This window comes from Hippocampus bargibanti, linkage group LG05 (genome assembly GCF_051943395.1).
Source record: "Hippocampus bargibanti isolate YZ-2025 linkage group LG05, ASM5194339v1, whole genome shotgun sequence".
NCBI lineage: Eukaryota > Metazoa > Chordata > Actinopteri > Syngnathiformes > Syngnathidae > Hippocampus > Hippocampus bargibanti.
Genome location: NC_142738.1, coordinates 3186722 through 3210194, shown reverse-complemented (window position 1 = coordinate 3210194; position 23473 = coordinate 3186722). Strand labels below are relative to the sequence as shown.

General features: G+C 39.9%; 1 protein-coding gene across 1 annotated transcript in view; it reads right to left on the bottom strand.

The window, feature by feature from the left end:
* Positions 1-23473, bottom strand: part of LOC148897528 (A disintegrin and metalloproteinase with thrombospondin motifs 20) — a 128058-nt gene that overhangs the window by 101566 nt on the left and 3019 nt on the right. Inside the window, exons 3-4 of the mRNA XM_088995813.1 lie at positions 14813-14975; positions 2443-2690 (exon numbers count right to left, since the gene is read on the bottom strand). Of these exons, the coding sequence (XP_088851939.1) occupies positions 2443-2690; positions 14813-14975 (411 nt within the window). The remainder of the gene's footprint in view (positions 1-2442; positions 2691-14812; positions 14976-23473) is intronic.

Here is a 23473-nt window from a genome sequence, read left to right as displayed (position 1 = left end):
CCACTACAATTAATATTTATAATAATTATAAAAAACAAAAACTACAATAACAATAATAACAACAACAACAATAATAATAATAACAATAATAATAATAATAATAATAATAATAATAATAATAATAATAATAATAATAATAATAATAATAATAATAATAATAATAATAATTACATCAACATTGTCTTTTTGAGCTTGGTATAATCTGTTTAGTAACATGCGTGACGAGCGTCAATTTTTTTTAATGATCAAAAATACTGAAATCTATCTATCTATCTATCTATCGATCGATCTATCTATCTATCTATCTATCTATCTATCTATCTATCTATCTATCTATCTATCTATCTATCTATCTATCTATCTATCTATCTATCTATCTGTCTGTCTATCTATCTATCTATCTATCTATCTATCTATCTATCTATCTATCAGCTAGCTATCTATTAGCTATTAGCTAGCTAGCTTTCTATCTATTTTCGAGTTGAGTGAACGCTGGCGCGTGTGGCTGCCGCTGCTCACCCACAGAAAAACTGATCCTGTGACTGTAAAGTGACCTCGAGAGTTTTGAAAGGCGTTTATAAATGAAATGTATTATTATTATTATTATTATTATATATTGTTTTATTATAGTGTCAATGAATGCCCCATCCCGCTTAAAAAACTCCTAAATATTTGCTCCATAGTATTTAGAAACCATCCCCGTACAAAAGTCTTATATATATATATATATATATATATATATATATATATATATATATATATATATATATATATATATATATATATATATATATATATATATATATATATATATATATATATATATATATATATATATATATATATATTTAGCAAATGCTACCGTTAATATAATCCAAATACCAACGTGAGCAGCTAAAAGTCTTCCTGGATCCGCACCAATCAGCTCTTCCTACTTGTTTTACGACTCCGGTGGAGCATGCATCTTCATTGTGGGTCCGCTCATGTAAACGCTAGCAGGAGGAATGTTTGGATGTCAAACGGTTTGCTTGACAGTCTCCACGGTTACCTGACTGGAGCCTTTTTTTTTCCAGGCGTCATGCTGACAATCATTAGCAGTTCACTCAAGGTAATGAGGGGACATTTGTTTTGACCCGAGGGCCGGCTATCTCCGAAGTAGTCAATTTGAACATCACTCATCTTGATCAGCCTCTTGTTTCTGGTTAAAGCGACGGCGTTAAGTGCTGTGTCAACAGGAATAGCCATTCGACCAAATGAACGATGAACCACATGGAAGGGCAGCACGGTGGCCTTGTCGTTCAAACATCCGCCTCACGGTTTTTAGAGTCACTTTTGGAATTCTTCCTCCAATACTCCGACAAAATACTGATATTATCTTGCAATAATCCCTTGTATATTTGTGTTCCACGAATGAAAAATCACTAATTCACGTGCTTTTCCGTACTCTTTCTGAAACGTTCCAAGGCACCACAAGAAGCTACCAAAGCCTTGTCTAAATAGAAAATTCTTATAGTAATTGGTATGGGGTATTTCTCAAGCATTTACACGTGGTCCGAAATACTGCTTTCTCGCATAACTGGAGCACATAAGAGGGAGCATACAGCTGTATGCTACCAAGGACTTGTCTAAATATGAAATTCTTGAAGTAATTAGTATCAAGTGCACCTTGGAGTCTTTTAGAAGCAGTTCCAGATGGTCCAAAATACTGCTTTCTCATCTCATAACTGGAGCACATAGGAGGGAGCATACAACTAGAGGGTAACAAAGCCTTGTCTAAATACAAAATTGTTAGAGTAATTGATGTGAAGTGCACTTTGGGGGCATTCACAAACATTTCCAGGTAGTCCAAAATGCTGCTTACCACCTAACTGGAGCACATATGAGGGAGCATATAACTACAGGCTACCAAGGACTTATCTAAATATGTAATTCTTAAAGTAATTAGTATCAAGTGCACTTTGGAGTCTTTCCAGGTGGTCCAAAATACTGCTTTCTCATCTCATAACTGGAGCAATTGGCGTGAAATGCACTTTGGGGGCATTCGCAAACACTTTCTTACATTTTTACTGGAGCATGTAGGTGGGAGCATATTCCAAGAGCCTACCAATGCCTTTTCTGAATATGAAATTCTTACAGTAATTGGTGTCAAGTGCAAATTTGCATCTTCCTTCAGCATTTCCATGTGGTCCAAAATACTGTTTTTCCAAGTATGAACTGGAGCATATAGGAGGGAGCATAAAACGATGTCATTTTACAATCCATTTTAAGATTATTTTAATTCTTCTGGAAATCTACATGCCTGCTTGGTGCTTCGGGTCGGCTGACTAGTAGAACAGAATTTCCCAAACTAGCCCTTTTCATTGCCTCACAATACTCCCGCAAAAAAAAAAAAAAAAGCTGAAAATATTTGACATAATAATTTTGAGAAACATGTTTACTTACTACTGACATGATTGTGAGGATGTAGTGTTCCAGATTGCGTCCGTGGTGACGTGCCATCTTGGCATCTGCCGTCACCATCAGCTCAACGTAGCGCGGGTACGAAAGGAAACGCTTGCTTCGACGCAGGTTCCCGCGTTGCGTTCCGTTGGAGGCGTTAGCATCCCGCTCTTTAATGGCGGCTCGGACAGAGTCCAACACCTCGCCCATGTGCCCCCGATCCTCCAAAGACACAGTTGTCTCCTTGTTGCCTGAGTGGAGACAGAAACATAGTGAAGAAAGGCATTTTGCACCGCCGCCAAAGCCAGTTAATAAATATGGACGCAAAAGCAGTGCAGTATAGAAAAAAAGTCGTTTTCAGACTGAAGTTGATTTGACCTTCCTTCTTCTGGGCAGATTTACAGCAAAGTTGAAAAAAAATAATTGTGTCTAAAATAAAACCTAATTATCTCATACATGAGATAAAAATGAAAACTGTTTTCAAGGTTATTAGTGAGTTTGGTTTATAAAGGCAAGGATATATTTTTTTTGTAAATAGCTATTTTATTTCATAAAGGAAATTCCTGTTTTTCAATTTCATCTCTTGCTATGGCATTTTGTCATCCTTTAACTAAATAAGGAAAGAAAAAAATGCAACAATTAAAAATAAAATAAAATATTTAAAAGTAAAGTAAAGTAACGTAAAGTAACATAAAGTAAAGTAAGGTAAAGTAAAGTAAAGTAAAGTAAAGTAAAGTAAAGTAACGTAAAGTAATGTAAAGCAATGTAAAGTAGTGAAATAAAATAAAATAAAATAAAATAAAATAAAACAAAATAAAATAAAAATAAAAATAAAAATAAAAATAAAAATAAAAATAAAAATAAAAATAAAAATAAAAATAAAAATAAAATAAAATACCAAAGGGAGAAAGCACAGAAAATCCAAATCAAACAGAAAGTGACTTCCATTGAGTCTTTTATGTTTCTCGGCGCGAATGAGCCATGCATACTTTGGAGTCCATCGACCTCAGCAACCGCCTCAACTTTTTGAGTGAAGTGTCCCTTTGTCTCATCCGCAGTCAATTTTTCCAGACAGTCAGACAAGAGAGAGATTGTGTGAAACTGTTAGCTCAGTGAAAAGCCCCCCCCCAAAAAAACTTGTTGGGATTATTCAAGCGATGCCCCCAGCGGGCACGCGAGGCAGAGCGTGACTCCCTGGCACAATGGCCGCACAGCCCCTCGCTGTCGTGAGGCCGAGAACCATGCCAGCGCCTGTTTCAGAGGCAGCGCCAGGTCCGCCTGTGCCCGTGCACACAGCCAGAACGGGGCTTTGTATTTTCAAGGGGAGAAGAAAAAAAAACTCTGGAAACCAAAGCCTTTGCTAAAGCCCTTAAACAGACTCATCTCTGAAGATCGTCTGACTTCAAAGGGATTAGCATGTAAGGAGAAGCTAATAGAAATTGGCTTTAAGTCGAGATAAAGAAAAAAAAAAAATCTGAAGAAGGAGAAGGTGAAAATATGGTCAGCCATTTAGTAGCCTTGGAATGAGTGAAGATTAGCCGTGCATAACCTCTCCAAAAGCACATTAGGTTAAAATGCGCCTCATGCCGGATCTTGAGCTGCTACTTACACCATGACAGGACAGAGGCGACTGACCCGGACTTGCACCAGAACTCATACAAATCGAGCAGGTATCCTTTAAAGCAGCATTCGCCAAACAGGAAGTGGCGGATTTGCTCCCGCTCAGCGTTCTATTGACTATAAACACTTCAAAAACTGGGTCGTTCCTAGAATTTGATATCTATCTTTTCATTTATCCATCAGTCTCTCAGTCTGTCGACCGATGGATCGACATGTAGACAGACAGACTGAGAGACAGAGTGAGAGACAGACAGAGACTGATGGATAGATGGAGCGACCGACCAATTTATCGATCAATAGACAGACAGAGAGACAGACTGAGAGACAGAGACAGACAGAGACTGATGGATAGGTGGATCAATCTATCGATCTATAGATAGAAAGACAAACTGAGGGACAGACTGAGATACAGACTGAGATACAGGCAGAGACAGACAGAGACTGATGGATAGACGGACCGACCGATCGATAGACATACTGACAGACTGAGACACAGACTGAGAGACTGATGGATAGATGGACCGACCGATCAATCTATCGATAGACAGACTGAGAGATAGACTGAGAGACAGATTGAGAGACAGACTAAGAGACTGGTGGATAGATGAATTGACCGATCGTTCTATCGATTGAAAGACAGACTGAGAGACAGACTGAGAGACAGATTGAGAGACTGATGAAAAGATTGATAGATGGATAAATGGATAGATAGACCGACTGACCAAACTATCCATTGATAGACAGACTGAGAGACAGACTGAGAGACTGATGGATAGATGGACCAACCGACCGACCAATCGATCTACCGATCGATGGACAGACAGACAAACTAAGAGACAGACTGAGAGACAGATTGAGAGACAGATTGAGAGGCTGATGGATAGATGGACCGACCGATCGGTCTAGCGATAGAAAGACAGACAGACTGAGACACAGACTGAGAGACTGATGGATAGATGGACCGACCGATTGATCTATCGATAGAAAGACAGACTGACTGAGAGACAGACAGAGACAGACTGAGAGACTGATGGACAGATGGACCGACCGATCGATCTATCGATAGAAAGACATACGGACTGAGAAACAGACTGAGAGAAAGACTGAGAGACTGACGGACCGATCGATCGACCGACCTATCCATCTATATATACGGTATATATAATGTACAATACATTTCATAACTTTGCTGCTGTGAAATGTAAATTTCTCCACTGCGAGACTAATGAAGGCAAATCCAATCTTATTTCAATAGGCATATTTTAGGAATTTCCGCACAGATTGTCACTATTCACGGGCTGGCCTGGTCCCTATCTACATAAATCCAACTTTGTATTTTTTTTTTTAAGTCTTGTTAAAATGTTTACTTTAATCTAGTCGTGTATTTTCATTCCGATCTGACCCTCAGTCTCGCAGCGTCCATAATTCCGCGATCTCCCCCATATGTGCGTTAACTCTAACAATCATCCATGTCAGCGGGAATGGGTTTGTGAAATATCACATGACTCCCAAGTTGTAAATGATACGAAAGAAAACGTCATGGGCCATTCGCCAAAACGTTGTCATCCGTATTCGCTCAGCTTCTCCAAACACATTCTTCAGCGGACCACCGGCGAGCACTTTTTCACCATGTGTCTCCAAAGTACTACTGTAAGTGGACAAAAGGGGACAAAGGTCAAGTCATATTTTCTTCTTCTTCTTCTTCTTCTTCTTAAAAAGCTCACTTGAAGGACAACCGGCACCATTTTTCATTGGTGCCTAACTGATATCAGAAAAACATTTTATAGCATCTAAAAACCCACAACACGCAGGCTGATATTTTTTGTCAAATACAAAACAACAATAAAAATGAGTTAAAATGTCCCAAAAACTACTTCAAAATGACCTCAAGATGGCAAGTTTCAGAAGGTGCCGCCCACTTGTTCCTGACGTCACGCCAAGACGTCTTGCCTTGCTCTAGAATCAAAACAATGGCTTCAGATTCAGGGAAAATGGTTTCTTGTTACTCATCCAGTTATGAATATGATTCAAATAGTTCTGAAGAGGAAAGCATAAATGTTTGCAATCGATTAAAGAAGTCCATCTGTGTCATTTTCAGGCATCTGGACTCCAATGTAGCATCCCAGAAAATGCACAAGATGGCGCCCAAGCTCCGTTGGAAATGGGCTGATTTGTCTGCTGGGAATTTGTGTCAACTAGTATCAAATAGTAGTCTTGGTGCAACACACAGCAATTCACCATCGCGTTATTTATGTGTTTTCCTTCTAATTTCGCCATCAACACGAATTTCAGACCGAACAAAGTACCCAACATGCATTGTGTGTCGCTTTCTCTGTCAGGGGCGTTCCAGACGTGACGTCACGTCAGGAATCGTCACCAACTCAAAAACAAGACTTCCTGAATATTCAGCGCGAGTCTTAAAGCGTAAAATATAGCTATATGCTGTGGAATCTTTGTAAAATACGCTCAGTAGAAGTCATTTGAAGCCATTTTACAAATTATGGACACAACTTGTCCGGAGGCGTCGATTGTCCTTTGAGCGGCGGACAATCGACTACCCTTTCTTTTAGCCCAGACACCACAATTGCACTTAATCATACTCCGTCTGCAGCGTTTTTCTCCTCAAAGGACGGTAAGCGGAGTATCCGGCTTTTGTGCGGACGCAAAAAGCAACCTACCTGCGTTCAGTGTAAGGTACACTGTCCACTTCATTGGCCCCCTGCGACGGGAGAGCTTGGAGTCTCAGCGGGCTATTGTAAAAGAATGTTAATTAGTTCAACAATGAGATGTGTGTTTGCCATTGTCGGCCTCTCGGCATTGATACTCTTGACTCGGAACTGAGGCGGAGTCAAAGAGCAATGCTTTGATGTAGAAGGGTGGGGGGGGGGGGCGGCTGTGGCGAGATCATTTGCCACGAACGAACGACTGAACCGCGCCTGCGCAAAGCGAAGAACCCATTTCAAGCATATTGGCTTCTCCGACTTGTTTTCGGATTGAAGTTTGGTGAAGAAGCCAAGCGGGCAATGGAGTGGAAGATGGCGGGGTCAGCTGAAGCCAAGCAAATGACAACATTTATGAAAGGACACACGCTGTGCGGGACTCTTGTTGTTATTCTCGGTTCTATGGGGAAACGTCGGGCCCGATGGATCTACCGGCTCATTAAGAAGACAAACCGCGGCGGGCCATAGTTTATGTCATCTTCCCATAGCTGATGTTATTGCCTTTTTTGACATGTTTATGAGTCATCCAAGAGACCAAATTAACTCATTCAATGCCATTCCCGGATTTATTCGGGAATTGAAAAGCATGACTTATTCGGGTTTTGTTTTTTCTTGCGGGAGAGATGCCGATAAAGCACTTGCCAGACCTCTGGCAATGTTTTTGCCTTTTGTGCAGTCGCCCCCATTTTAAGCTCACATAAATCCAGACCCATATACAGTAAAGTCTCGTTATATCGATATTCAAGGGAGTCCGAAAAAATATCGATATAACCGGGACTATCGATATATCCGACCCTGTTTGCATGTAATTTTCTCCGTGCGTGCATAGAAATAGTATCGATATAACCGGGACTATCGATATATCCGATATCGATATAACGAGACTTTACTGTAACTTGGGAATTAACTCTTTTTTTTCTGATGAAAGAAGAGAGTCTCAGGATTCTTACGCTGCATTGAATGTTTATGTATTCCTAAAAACTCAATATTCTGTGAGTCCTGGAATTGAAGTGACAATGACAAAAACCTTGGCACTGGAGTGGACACATTTTTGCACATGGTCTGGCAGAGAATTAGTTCAATTGTATCAGTAATATTCATGTAAATATCATCAAATAGTTCAAGTATGGGAGGTTTACTGATGAACAAACATCAAAACACACCAATGTGAAATGAAAACACAATTTTGTGTCATTTAATCCCTTATCACACACTTTGTAGTTAACAGAGCAGTGTGTGTGACGTTGCCAAAATCTCGTATAAGTCCCTGAATAGCCACATTGGCACCAAATTTGTAAAAAAAAAATGCATTCTACGAGACCTATTTTGTAGAATATGTGCGAACTTTCCAATTTATATCATATGTATGCTGTGGGATCCGTCGTTGATTAATAATAATAAACAATGTGTTTATGAGCGCCTTTCAAAACTCTCAAGGTCACTTTATAGTCACAGGATAAGTTTTTCCGTGGCTGAGCAGCAGCAGCCGCATGCACCAGCGTTCACTCAACCCGGAAGTAACTCAAATTGATAGAAATCTAGTCAGCCAGCTAATATATACACTAATAATAATACTACATTTCATTTATAAGCACCTTTCACAACTCTCGAGGTCACTTTACAGTCACAGTATACAGTCGCTAATAGATAACTACTTAGCCAGCTAGATAGCTAAACTATAGATAGCAAGATGCCATGACAACAAAAATATCATTTATTTGGTCTGGTTGTTTTGTAAGAGTGTTGAACGTTTCATATGTATGATTTTCTTAAAAGCGTCATAGATAGCTAATAGATCGCTAGCTAGCCAGCTAGATAGCTAATCGATAGCTAGATAGATAGCCAGATAGCTAGACAGCTAATAGATAGCAAATAGATAGCTCGGTAGCTAGCTAGATAGCTAGTCATAATTTATGATGTCACAGGATGATTAAACCCTGCGCGACAGAAGAACACACTTAGGACAAAAGTTCACTAGCTAACATTTTGACTGATAACATTGAGTGTTTGCCGGACCGGGGGGGGGGGGGGGGTCTTGTCAATCAGGGGTGTGGGGAGGAGCGGGGGGGTAAGAAGACGACTAAAGCTCCTGGAGCCAGCTGACAATTAGCTAAGATGAGGAGATAAATGCCAAGCGGTCAGTGTATTTGTTACCTGTCCATCACGTTTGACAAAAGCTACTTTGCTTGACCTGCGTAAACATAGTGAGCGACCCCCCTACTCTTAACCCCCCTGCTACTGACACTCACAACAGAAAAACAAAAAACTGAAGGTCACGCTAACCCCTCCTGTGAGTGACAAACGAAGGGGGAAATGAGGTTTGCCAACAACAAGCGCTTCCATTCACATACATGAGAACGCAAAGGGACAGCAATTCAAGTCCGCTCGTTCAAACCCACCCCGGGTGAGGGGAGGACCCTTTTTTCCATTTAAATGAACCCATTGAGCACAAAAAAAAAAAAAAAAACTTACACTGGCATTAGAACTAGCATGTTTACACAGTGGGCACTGAGGGGGCAATCCCATACAGTGATTATGTTCAGGGTCAGGGGCCACAGATGTCACGTGGGCCAAGTACGGTGCCTTCAAAGGCGGTCACTCCGCTCTTCCCCCGGCACGCCAAACATCACAACAAAATGGAGATGAAAGACCACCGCCATTAACACTGGGATGCTAGTGTTTGGCTAATCAGCTGCTAGTGTTTGCTGTCAAACTGTCCATTTTTAATTTACTGTTTCTAACGCATTCAATGTACGGCACTGGGGGGTAGGGGAGGACAGAGTCGCAGACAAAAAAAAAATGTGAGAAAAAGGTTCCTTCTGTGTCTTTAAAATGAGTTTGAAAGAGAAAAGAATCTACCCTCATTGAAACGACCCTCATCCTTGTAGCGATCCCTATCCAATGCTGCCAGGATTCACATGCTAGCTCACAGGTGGGACATCGTAGCTCAGCCTCGGAACGACGTTCTCGTTTCATGGCGGTTCTGACAAGGGTTGGGTCTGTAATTCTATTCGTGTTGTAAATTTAATTGGAGTTCACAGAATTACAGTAAAGTCTCGTTATATCGATATTCAAGGGAGTCCAAAAAAATATCGATATAACCGGGACTATCGATATATCCGACCCTGTTTGCATGTAATTTTCTCCGTGCGTGCATAGAAATAGTATCGATATAACTGGGACTATCGATATATCCGATATCGATATAATGAGACTTTACTGTATTTTTAAACTCGAAACATTTTGATGAACCAAAACTCTAAGCAACGAAAGCTATCTTAATTGAGTTTTGATGATCATCAAAGGCTCCGCTTTGGAAGGAAGAAGTCTTGTAAAACGGGTGATAAGAGAAGACTATATGTCATGTTTAATACAAAAATCACAGTTTACGTTTTTGTCACTTACAGTTGACTCTATTGCCAATCTTTACAGTTGAAAGCTAACGCTAACCGCACAGCTTTTGAAGCTAAGCTGTAAGGTTTTTTTTTCCTGATACCAAAACGACTCTATGTAATGTTTAAAAAAATAAACAAGGACAGCTTAAGCTTTTGTAACTCGCAGTTGATTCTATTTCCAATCTTGAAAGTGGACAGCTAACGCTAACCGCGTAGCTTTAGAAGCTAAGCTGTAAAGTTTTTTTTTCTTTCTGATACCAAAACGCCTATATATAATGTTTAAAACAAAATAGAAAAGAACAGTTAAAATTTTTGTCACTGGCACTTGACTCTATTTCCCATTTTTTTGCGTGGAAAGCTAACGTTACGTAACGTAAAGCAGTTTTTAAAGCAAAGCTGTAAAGTTTTTTTTTTCCTGATATCAAAACGACTATATGGAATGTTAAAAAAAATGGAAAATGACAGAATTTTTTGTCGCGGGCATTATAACTCTATTTCTAACAATGACAGTGGAAAGCTAACGCTAACCGCCTAGCTTTTGAAGCAAAACCATATTTTTTTTTCCCCCGATACCATATATTTTATGTTAAAAAAAAAAGAAAAGTAGTTGAAATTTTTGTCATGGGCAATTGACTCCATTTCCAATCTTTACGAGGGAAAGCTAACGCTAACCGCTCAGCTTTCGAAGCAAAGCTGTACAGTTTTTCTTCCTGATACCAAAACGAGGTCTATACATGTACATACCAACATACCTTTTCGTTTAGGTGCCTGACATGCTTGTACAGACGGAGTATTCAAAATCCCCAAGCACTCAGCGGTGCAGAAAAGCATGTTAAGATAAGTAAACAGTCTCCTCAATTGCCAAAACAACAATCAAGGGAAACACTTTTAAAACTCCTTATCATTGACAGCTCCTTGGTTGTTAGCACGTATGTTTTTGTACGTGTCGGAAACTTTGACTTCCTCGCTTTTCAACACGTTTTTTTTTTTTTTCACCAAAAGCTATACAACGACTGAACAAACTGGAAATTTGAAGACACGCAATGGGCCCTTGTTGTCTTGTTACAAACCGTCACATCTGAGTCAAAAGCTTATCCGCAATCCTCTTCTCCCCACGTGCTGATAAACGTTGTTTGGCCTGATAAAAAGGAAGCCCATTTCATCTTTGTCTGATTTTAAAAACACGTTTCACTCCAGAGGACATTAAAAAGAAAGATGTTCAGAGCATATGGGCAATTACAGTGGGGGGTGGCACTACATCCCGCCCGTCTCCTCCCTAGCCCAATCGTGCAAGCATACCATTGTTATCCATATTTCAAACAGTAAATTGCTCTTTAAAAATCATTTCAAAGCTCGGCGTACCGTTCAACTTTCACACAGCAGCTACCAATTACATTTGAGGATGAGGGTCCTCATCACAGAAATGTAAAGTGGGGAAAGTGGGATTTTTAGGGGGGGGGGGGGGTAAGAGAGGCTCATTGACCCTCCTTCCCCCACAATGAGAGCTTCTCTTGCTTTTTCAAAAATAGTAAGAGACCATCCACCACCAACCACCACCTCTGATGTTTGTTTTTTTTTTTTTTTTTGTTTTTTTTTTGGGGGGTGTATGATTCTTGAGATAAATCTGACTGGTAATAAAAGTGGTGGGTGGGATGCGGTTCCTGTGGAACCTTTTTTTTGTCCAATGGGGTGGGGTAGAGGAGTCATGTACAACAACGAACGTGATTTAGATTGTAAACGTAGCTTCACATTTGTGGAAATAACCTGTTGTTGACAGCGATTGCCGTTTTGTTGGTGAATGTACTGTTAGACTAACTAACTAACTAACTAACTAACTAACTAACTAACTAACTAACTAACTAAAAATAACTAACCACCTGACTAACCAGCTAACTAACCAACTATACAACTAACCAACCAACCAACAAACTAACAAACTAGCTACCTAAATAACTAACTAACCGACCAACTGACTAATCAATTACCCGGCTAGCTAACTAATCAACTAACCAATTGACCAACTAGCAAGATAACTATCTAACTAATCACCCAACTAACCAACTAACACACTAGTCAATTGATGGCTAACTCACCAACCAATTAACCAACTAGCTAGATAACTATCTAACAAATCAGCCAACTAACCAACTAACACACTAGCCAATTGATGGCTAACTAACCAACCAACTAACTGACAAGCTAGCTAACTAACTAACTATATAGACAAATACATAAATACATAAAAATATCAACAATGTAACTAGTGCTTTGATAACAAACAGGTTCTAAGTCACTTTCGCTAGCTAAATTTAGCTGGCTAGCTGGAATCTCGGTGGCGCTAAACGTCTTTCTGATAGCAATTATACAGGTCATTTCATACACAAGGTAACTCAATACGCTTCACAGATTTTAAAGAATAAAACATTTAAAGGCATTTATAAGGTTGACAGTCAAATTTTTGTCTTTAAATTCCAAGCAAAATACCACTAAAAAAGGCAAACATTTGATCATTATCTTAAATTGTGGCTGTTTCTTAGCTCCAGTCTGTTAAAAGTTAGCTTAGCCTGCTCTCTTTGCAGTATTACAAATAATACATTCACACATATGGATAGGTGACGTAAAAAATAATACATAAATAAAATACTGGTCACTCGTAACAATCGTAGAGTAATGACCAAAACAAATACACATTATTATTAGCTTAGCATGTGGCCGTGGACACTCCGCATCCTTTGCCGTTTCGTGTTATCTTGTGACCTATTTGTTCTACGTGGAGTTTTCTCAGTTTGAAATGTAGACCGAAGGAAACAGAACAAGAAGCAGGCGCTGGCTGCTCAACATGTTGTAGAAATGGAACGACGCACGGCGTCGAGTCAATGTTTACACGTCTCCTGCGAGTGGTGGCGTGTAGCGCACTCCGCCGCTTCACAAAGACAGAAGGGGCCTGCTGGCTTTGGCTCCGTGTGGCCTTCAAAGAACTTCTTTTAATCGCCACATCAGTAGAGGGGCCCCCAATCTGATAACGCAGATGAGTCTCATCTTGGGACACTTCACAGTACATAACTAGCCCAGTTCCACTGGCTCTTTAATCCCTCCCGCTTATTGTCTACCTGAGGCCTTTTACATGAAGACCTCAAGGTGGATCATATGTATCATATATCCTCCCCACTGGTAAGTTCTCTCCACTACAAACCGGATAACAAAACAATGAGGTCTGAAGTTTTGAACCGATGCTACGTTCATGTCACCAGCTAGGACTCTGCCCTTCTAAGCATACTTTTAAAATTTGAATCCAGTGGCTACACTATGCTCGATAATTACAAAGTACGTTTTCTATATACCGTTCCCTACCGTTAAGGGTGAGGCAGAAATGCTAACCACTACACACGATATTTACTCATGGCTGTCATCGAATCCATCCAAAAATGGACAAAATGCGACTTCAACGGACAGTTAGGATGGCGGAAGAAATCCTTGGCACTGCCCTAACCACTCTCTAGGACTGCTGATTTTACTACCATCTTCTAACACCGTGAAGAGCCATGAATGAACCAGAGGGAAGGATCATTTCTAACCCATCAAACTGTATAGTGCCTCAATTTTTCTTATGACGATACTAGTACAGTGTGTTCTACCAGAGACAAATTCCTTGAGTGTTCTATATACTTGGCAATAAAGATGAATCTGGTTCTGGTTCTGATTCTAATTTGGATCTTCAAGCACAATCGACGATCTAACAGACACCCTCCACATTTCTGGACTCTGTTTACCACACTAAGCGTCTGAAAGGCCAAAGCCTATGAAGGAGGTCAGTCCAAGTTCTTGAAATTGTCAAGGCGCACAATTGCCACCGCCGTGCGACAATAGCCCAGCTCGAGACAACAAGCCAACGAAGAGGCTTGCACAAACAAGATTTATTTGCGTCCCCTCCATCCCCAAAAAAGCCCGCCCACTAAGCCCTTGACCAGAATGACAAAGGCAACCGGACTCCACTCGGTCACGGTCTCTTCAAGGGGTCTTCACTACCCAGTTTGAAATAGAAGAATCGGCAACGGACAAGACACATGAAAATTAAAGGGTGTTCCATTTCCATAGTCTGATACACATACACAAACAAAAACTCTCTACACAGTAACCCAAATAGAACTGCATAGTGCCTCAATCTTTCTCATGACGATACTAGTGCAGCGTATTCTACCAGGGACAAATTCCTTGTGTGTTCTACATACTTGGTCAATAAAGATGATTCTGATTCTGATCTTCAAGCACAATCGAGGATCTAACAGAGACCCTCCACATTTCTGGACTCTGTTTACCACACACAGACTGAGCATCTGAAAGACCAAAGCCTATGAAGGAGGTCAGTCCAAGTTCTTTACAACGGCAATTAGACTCCACTCAGTCGCAGTCTCTTCACTACCCAGTTTGAAACAGAAGAATCGGCAACAGACAAGACACTTCAAAATTAAAGGGTGTTCCTTTTCCGTAGTCTGATACACATACACAAACAAAAACTGTCTTCAGACTGAAATCGTGACTGGGTATAATTTACATTTCAGCACGATACGTATTACGAAACAGTAAATCAACCAGACGGCGGTTACAGTCAAGACGGTGAGACAGTCTGCAGTCTGTTACCTGAGGCCGAACAAGGCTCGCCGTCGTTGGAGATATTGCGTCTCCTCTCGTGCCGATAGACCAGATGGGGTTTATGGTGTTCGTCCTCGTACTCCGCCTCCCCATCGGCGTTCATGAGAGGCTCCAGGAAATATTCGCCGTCTGGCGTTGTGAAAGTGCCACTCTGGAGCACGGCAAAAAAAAGAGATAGGGGTGGTTTAGGAGAGGTGTACTAAAGAGGATTAGGGACAATGAAGAAATAAAATAATACAGTTTGCAAGATTCTCACTTTAATCTCAGAATTCTGAGTTTATATTCAGAATTCTGACTTTAATCTCAGAATTCTGATTTTAATCTGAGAGTACAATCTTCTCTCATGCCGATAGACCGGATTTAATCTGAGATTATAGTCAGAGTTTTGAATTTAATCTGGGATTAAAGTGAAAATTCTGAGATTAAAATTAGAATTGTGGGTTTAAAATCAGAATTCTGAGATTAAAGTCAGAACTCTGAGATTAAAGTCAGAATTCTGATATTAAAGTAGATTTCTCAGATTAGGGTCAGAATTCCCACTTTAAAATTAGAATTATGAGATTAAAATTAGAATTCTGAGATGAAAGTCAGAACGCCAAAACACCTTAATCCACTCAAAGTATATATATATATTTTTTTTTTAACAATTTCACAGCATAAACCGGATAATAACTTAATAATAGAGCAGGTCATGTGTAAAATTCTATAAAAACAAACTTATTTTCACCCATTTTTAACATCAACATTAACATCTGTACATAAATACAGTAAAGTCTCGTTATATCGATATCAGATATATCGATAGTCCCGGTAAAATCGATACTATTTCTATGCAAGCACGGAGAAAATTACATGCAAACAGGGTCGGATATATCGATAGTCCCGGTTATATCGATATTTTTTCGGACTCCCTTGAATATCGATATAACGAGACTTTACTGTATCTCTCTATCTGTCTGCCACGGGCCATGTTGGCACCTCTCCCAGATGTCTTTGGGCAATCACGGGGTAAACTAACTTTTCAAACCATCCTGTGCTTGCTTTAAAATCATACTATTCAAAAGATCTTAACCGAATATGTCTGCATTTTCGCAAAAATAAAACAACAATAATATTACTGCGTCGGTCACAATGAGGAAGACGGAGGATAGTCAAGTGATGCATTCAGATGCATTCAGTTTGGTTGAGAACAAAATTTCGGTTGTATACCGGGGCATACAAAATATGACATTTTTGGTTGAAAACCCAATGGGATGAGAACCGAGACGTTTGAAAACCGAGATTTGACTGTATATAGCGCATTCCAGGTTCCATGACTCTTTCGTACTTCCAACAGCTGCAGTCTTGTAAAATGCCGACAGCCTTAGGGGCAATCATTTTTAGTCTGTGATTGACATGCTGACTCTGAGAGATCATGTCAGACAGAAAGCTCTTTGCGTACGGCGGGAGGAGACGTTTCTTATCTGGCGCAGTTCTGACTGTCAACCGTTTAAGGTCCCCCCGCCGGCGGCTGTTGCATCATCATCATCATCATCGGAACAGAGGAATGCTAACATTGATTTGGCAGCTCGGGCCCTTGTAAAAAAAAAAAAAAACTCCTGAGTTTGCTCAGCCATGAGACTGTTTGCATGGTCATATCATGCGCACGCTTAAACAGGATATCGCATGCTGGAATGTTTCCTCAGTACACCCACCCTACCCCCATTACCCCTGTTATTCAAGGCCCATCATCGCAAAGTGACACTTTATGGTGATTCCGATATGGTAAACATTAGCGTGTAGCTCGAAAGCGCCACGATGTGTCGTTCGCAAACGAGACGGTTCTTAGAGTCGGATCTATGAAGTGAACGAAGAGAACCGGTTCCTAACAAGGAGCCAGAAATGGGAGGCGACTTTTTTTGTCCTCTATTCCCCACCCCCGTCTTCGGTTAAAGCCGCATGTGATTGGTCAAGATCCGTGGTAGAGTAGGGAGGGGAGAATTACAGACGCACGCAGCAGTGAGGAAAAGGGGCGGGGGGTAGACAGGTGGACAAATGTTATCACATTATGCTGTTATTATTCAATTTTTTACTACTACTAATAATAATAATAATAATAATACATTTGATTTCTAAGCGCCTTTCAAAACTCTCAAGATCACTTTACAGTCACAGGATAAGGATAATCCTCTAAATCCTCTACATCCATCTATTATCTCTACATCCATCCATACATCTATCCATCCATCCATCCATCCATCATATCTCCATCCATCCATCCATCCATCCATCCATCCATCCATCCATCCATCATATCTCCATCCATCCATCCATCCATCCATCATATCTCCATCCATCCATCCATCATATCTCCATCCATCCATCCATCCATCCATCATATCTCCATCCATCCATCCATCCATCCATCCATCCATCCATCCATCCATCCATCCATCCATCCATCCATCCATCCATCATATCTCCATCCATCCATCCATCCATCCATCCATCCATCCATCCATCCATCCATCCATCCATAACTGCAAGTCGGCTTCCATCACAGTAAATTCCCGGCTCCAATTCTTCTCGTACCAACGTCAAAATATTTCAGAAAAAAATGTGGCAGAAAAAAATGTAGCAAAAAGCAAAATGGAAGCTAATCCAATAATGCTGGCTGAAATGGAGGTCTAGTGAGACAGAAAAAAAAAAAACCTCCCAAAATGTAACTTCGGGTCATATCTTTCAGCCAAATGAATTTGTCGGCCTGTTGAACTTCTCAACTTTTCGATAAATCTCCTTGAACTCAAAATGGAGCGAGTGGAAAAAAACATTTAGTTGTTTGTCCTTTTGGATTTATTCTTTTCAGCGACAAGCGTGGTTGGCTGCGCTCATTCTTGACTCGTGTAAACATTGTCGGGATCAGCATTTAAGTGAGGGTTACCGCGGCTATTCGGTTCATTTTTCATTTATTGATTTATTTATTTGAAGAGGCGCATTGGAATGGAATTTTTTCTTTAAAATATCGAATTCTGGTATTCAGTTAGAGCAACTAAATATACAAAAGTACAGCTAGTTTTACTCAACGTTTTGGTCATGGACTCACACTGAAAGTTATCTAGCTAGCTACCGAGCTATCTATTTGCTATCTATTAACTGGGTGGCTATCTGGCTTGCTATCTATTAGCTATCTAGCTGGCTATTCGGCTAGCTATCTGATAGCTATCTATTAGCTGTCTAGCTGGTTGGCTAGCTATCTATTGGCTATCTAGCTAGCTGTCTAATAGCTATCTATTAGCGAGCTGGCTAGCTTTCTATCTATTTGAGTTACTTCCGGGTTGAGTGAACGCTGGCGCATGTGGCTGTCGCTGCTCACCCACAGAAAAACTTATCCTGTGACTGCAAAGCGAATGTGAGAGTTTTGAAAGGCGCTTATAAATGAAATGTATTAATTATTATTATTATTATTCACGCATTCAGACACACTCTCGAGGCTTGAAGCGAAAGTCACAAAAAAAAAAACTATAAAAGTTTTCAAGTGGCGACAAAAACTGCTGTTTTCGAGGGAGACATTTGCCGGAACATTTTTAAAAAAGTATAAATGATTTATATGTAGTAAGTGGTAAGTAGATGGTTACCTTTATCTTGTAAATCACTATCTATGGCCAGTTAACTTTGATGTGAGAAAGAAACAGGAAGCCGCTTTGTCAAGTGGATGTAGAGCGGGAGGTGGCGGGGGAGGGGCGGTGGTGGCACAGTTTCCACATTTCCCAGCAAAAAAAAAAAAAAAAAAAATGAACACAAAGGTTGCTGTTCAGCAATGGGTGCTGAATTGGACTTTTACCGCCTCGGGATGGAGGAAAAGAGGGTTTGGGTGATGTGGGGGGGTCGACGGGGGTTTCCATTACAGGCTAGGTCATCGTCATGATATTGAAAAAAAAAAAAAAAAACAATATGATGGGAATTCAAAAAACTGCTTTGACACACATATATGATACATTTGTTCGGTGATCGTGTTTGTAACTCAAATCATATTTCCCAATTAAAATAAATGCAAAGAACGTTAATCAGTTCCAGCCCTACGTTCTGTGCCTTCTCGTCTCACTGCCATGTCTACCTGGGTGCTGTATATTGCAAATAAGGAAGTACAAACACTCCCCTACTTACGAACATTCGAGTTATGAACAATGGTACATACAAACATAGTAACATATGTAGTATTCTCTCCAGTTGTAAATGTACATATCTGTATAGAGCATATATTTTATTAAATGTTTATTTTTCAGTATAAACCAATATATGTTACTGATGCAAGCCTTAAATATAGTTATATAAGCCTTAAACATACATTCGATACAAAATATACGCGCTGAAGTAACTTACGAACAAATTCACCTTACGAATGACCGTTCGGAATGTATCTCGTTCATAAATTGGGGAGTGTCTATTCATAGATAAATAAAAAGACACAAATAAATAAATACATTTACCAATTGTGGGACTATTAAAGTATTTCTGATTCTGATAAACCTTAAATATACATTCCATACAAAACATACGCACTGAAGCAACTTACGAACAAATTCACCTTTTTCGTTCGTAAGTTGGGGAGTGTCTGTACAGTTTTACAAATGACTACAACATGCACCGTTTTAACGAAAGATAAAGAATATATGCCTTTTCGTGTTATTATAGTGTGTATGTGTTTTTCGTGTATTGTTCAATAATAATAATAATAATAATAATACATTTCATTTATAAGCGCCTTAAGTATTTTTTCTGTGGGTGAGAAGCGGCAGCCACATGCGCCAGCGTTCACTCAACCTGGAACAACTCAAATAGATAGAAAGTTAGCTCGCTGGCTAATGGATAACTAATAGATAGCTGGATAGATATCTAGCTAATAGATAGCATATAGATAGCAAATAGATAGCTAGTTAGGTAGCCAGCTAGATAGCTAGTTAGCAAATATAGATCAAATAGATATGTAGCAAGGTAGCCAGCTAGAAAGCAACATTAGCTAGCCAAAAAATAGCTAATAGATAGCAAATAAATAGCCAACCAGATAGGTCGCCAGCTAGGTAGCCAGCCAGATAGCAAGCTTGATAGCTAATAGATAGCAAATAGATAGCCAGCTAGGTAGTGAGCTAGGTAGCCAGCCAGATAGCCAGATGGCAAGGTCGATAGCTAATAGATAGCAAATAGATAGCCAACCAGATAGGTAGCCAGCTAGGTAGCCAGCCTGATAGCCAGATAGCATGCTTGATAGCTAATAAATAGCAAATAGATAGCCAGCTATGTACTATATATATATACGATTGTGATACGATTGTCCAAACGTGGGTTCCGATAGGATTCAAGGATGTCACCATTTTTAAATACAGTAAAGTCTTGTTATATCGATATCGGATATATCGATAGTCCCGGTTATATCGATACTATTTCTATGCACGCACGGAGAAAATTACATGCAAACAGGGTCGGATATATCGATAGTCCCGGTTATATCGATATTTTTTCGGACTCCCTTGAATATCGATATAACGAGACTTTACTGTATCACAATTCGATTTAGTGGTACTACGATTCGATTCAAAATGGAAGGCTCTGTCAAGAAACGACAAATGATATGAAACGTCAAACGGTTTTGGCCCTTGTGGAGGCCCAATCGTGATCTTAGCGGCACATGGGGGGCATCGGTATGACGATGGCCCCGTTTGTCAGCCAGGCTGTGTCACCACACACGTCTTTGATGTCGGGGTACTCGGCACCTCCCGGCAGCGAGCATTTCCCACGGTGTGAACAACCCAGTCGTTTTTTTTTTTTTTTTCTTTTAGGCTGCTTGTCGCCACAAGCTCATTCTGTAAAGGCCAACTGCTCCCCAGACACACCGTTTCTCAACTTTGAGTAAGTAGCGAGCGAGAAACGGGGAACCTGCTTCTTATCCACCACCCCTGAGAATGCCTCCTTTGTTTTTGAGCTTAATTATTCCTTTCATGACCTCATCACGACCAAAAAAAAAAAAAAATGTGGCTAAGCCATTAAGCTCCAGTGATCAGATATGGCCACATTTATGACCCAATAGCCTTTGGTGCCGTCTCCATTGTTGCCGTCATTCTCAATGAGTGATGATGCGGATAACCAACAGAGATTGCTTGAAAAAGGATGCAAACATGTTTGGATAAGCGAGTCATTCATCAAAGTTGGTGCAGAGAGCCAATTAAAAGCTGATTAGCCCGATCAATTTAGCATACTTCAGTTCTTAAATTGCTTTACAAACAGGGAAATCATTTGATGGACTGTTTCAACTCTACCGGCCTACGTCCTGTCTTTCAATCGGGGAGACCGAAGCGGGCGTTTACAGTTGGACGCAATGCATGCTGGGATGCCACCTGTTTGGGTATTTCTGGATGTTCTCGGGTCCAGCTGTCATTATCACGGAAGCTTTAATTTATAATGCTGGACGTCTTAATCTGTGGCAATTAAAAAGACTCATAGAACAACCATTAAGTCATTGTTTTGTTTCAGTCTGTCAGGTTTGTTTTGTCTTATGTTGTACTGATGGTTTTGTTTGCTACTTTGGGATATTTTTGTTCTGATAACTTTGTTGTTTGAGATTTTGTTCCAGCTGACTTTATTTACATACAATTTGTCCAATACACCCTGTTCCTCTGTCCCGCCACCACCACCTTGCAAATCGGGAAAATCACAGGGTAGTAACAGGCAAAAGCTGACACCCGCATTAATCACTGTGTCTCATTTAAAGGACAACCGACACCTCCTGACAAGTTGCATCCATAATTTGTAAAATCACTTCAAATGACTTCTACTGAGTGCATTTTACAAAGATTCCACCGCATATAGCTATATTTTATGTTTCAAGACTTGCACTGAATATTCATGAAGTTTCGTTTTCGGGTTGATGACGATCCCCTAAGTGACATCACAGAGGGAACGCCCCTGACAGAGAAAGCGACACACAATGCATTTTGGGTACTTTGTTTGGTCTGAAAACTTCATGTTGTTCCGTGTTGATGGCAAAATTAGAAGGAAAATACATAATGCGATGGTGAATCGTTGTGTGTTGCACCAAGACTACTATTTGATACTTGTTGACACAAATTCCAAGCAGACAAATCAGCCCATTTCCAATGGAGCTTGGGGGCCATCTTGTGCATTTTCTGGGACACTACATTGCGGTCCAGGCACCTCAAAATGACATGGAAGGACTTCTTTAATCGATTGCAAACACTTATGCTTCCCTCTTCAGAACTATTTGAATCATATTCATAACTGGATGAGTAACAAGAAAGCATCTTCTCCAAATCTGAACTCTCTGAAGCCATTGTTTCGATTCTGGAGCAAGACAGTGTGTGAAGGAGTATCCTTGCGTGACGTCACGACCAATTCCCAGTTCCAAACTCATTTTGTGGCAGTTTTGGGACAATTTAAGTCATCGTTATTGGTGTTTTGCATTTGACTAAAAATATCAGCCTGCGTGTTTTGGGTATTTTAGATGCTATAAAACGTTTTTCTGATGTTAGTTAAGAAACAAAAAAATGGTGTCGGTTGTCCTTTAAGGGTGAACTAAACATGATTATTTAGATGATGGCCACTAGACTTGACACAGATCGGATCGGACCAATTGGCAGATGTGTAAAATCAGTGATCAGGTGTAAGGTCCCAATGTGCTGATCGATCAAGGACGTTATTGATTAGACCTGCAAATATGGTCCACTTCGGGGGTTTCTGTGCTGCCATTTTAACTAATCCGATGAGTCTATGTATAAATAGTCAGATTCCCCCCACCTCCTATACCCCGCCATATTTTTAAATAATTTATGGCACATCTTTATTTTCCTCATTTAAGATGTATTTAAAGTTTTGCCATTTTTTTTAAATATTTATTTTCCCAATATTTTATCAGGTGTCAAAATAAAATCAGAAAATTTAGCCTATTTTATTTTATCGTTAGTCAATATGCTTCCATACCTAGTTGAAATCAATGTGATTTTTTTTTAATATCACCAAAACATGGGTGTGTACACTTTTTATATGCGCTGTAAATACTATACTAGTACAGTACAAGGTGCGGCCATCTAAAATAAGGAGACATGTCACAGATTGGGATTCCACCCGGAGTATTACTGTCTGCATCGCGGGGATCGCGCCAAAAAGTCCACCCAATGCAAGAATCCGATGGGGGTGGCGCGTGAGTGTCAAATGGCCGCGTCATTCAAGTTTCAATTTCATTGACAAGTGAAGTCACATATAAAAGATAGAAATATCAAATAGTTCTTAGTTGGCTTGGGCTGATACTTCCTGTCTAGTCTTCTTATAGAGTATATTATGGAATGTGTGCCACAATTTGGTCATAAAATGGTTTATTTTTGGCAAGTTATGGAAGCATATTGAAAAAGAATGTTTTTCTGTGTCTTTTTTTGTTTTATGAACTTATTGTTTTGATTTTTTTGGGGGGGTTAAAAGATTATTCTGAATAACAAGAAAAAAATATTCAAGCAAGCACTAAAAGATGGACATTCTGAAAAACGGGTAAAATCTAAAAAAGAAATGAAAAATGGAAGCATATTAAAAACAATTTTTTTCTGAGTCTTTTTTGTTTTATGAACTTATTTTTTAGATTTTTTTTGTCAAAAGATTATTCTGAAAAAA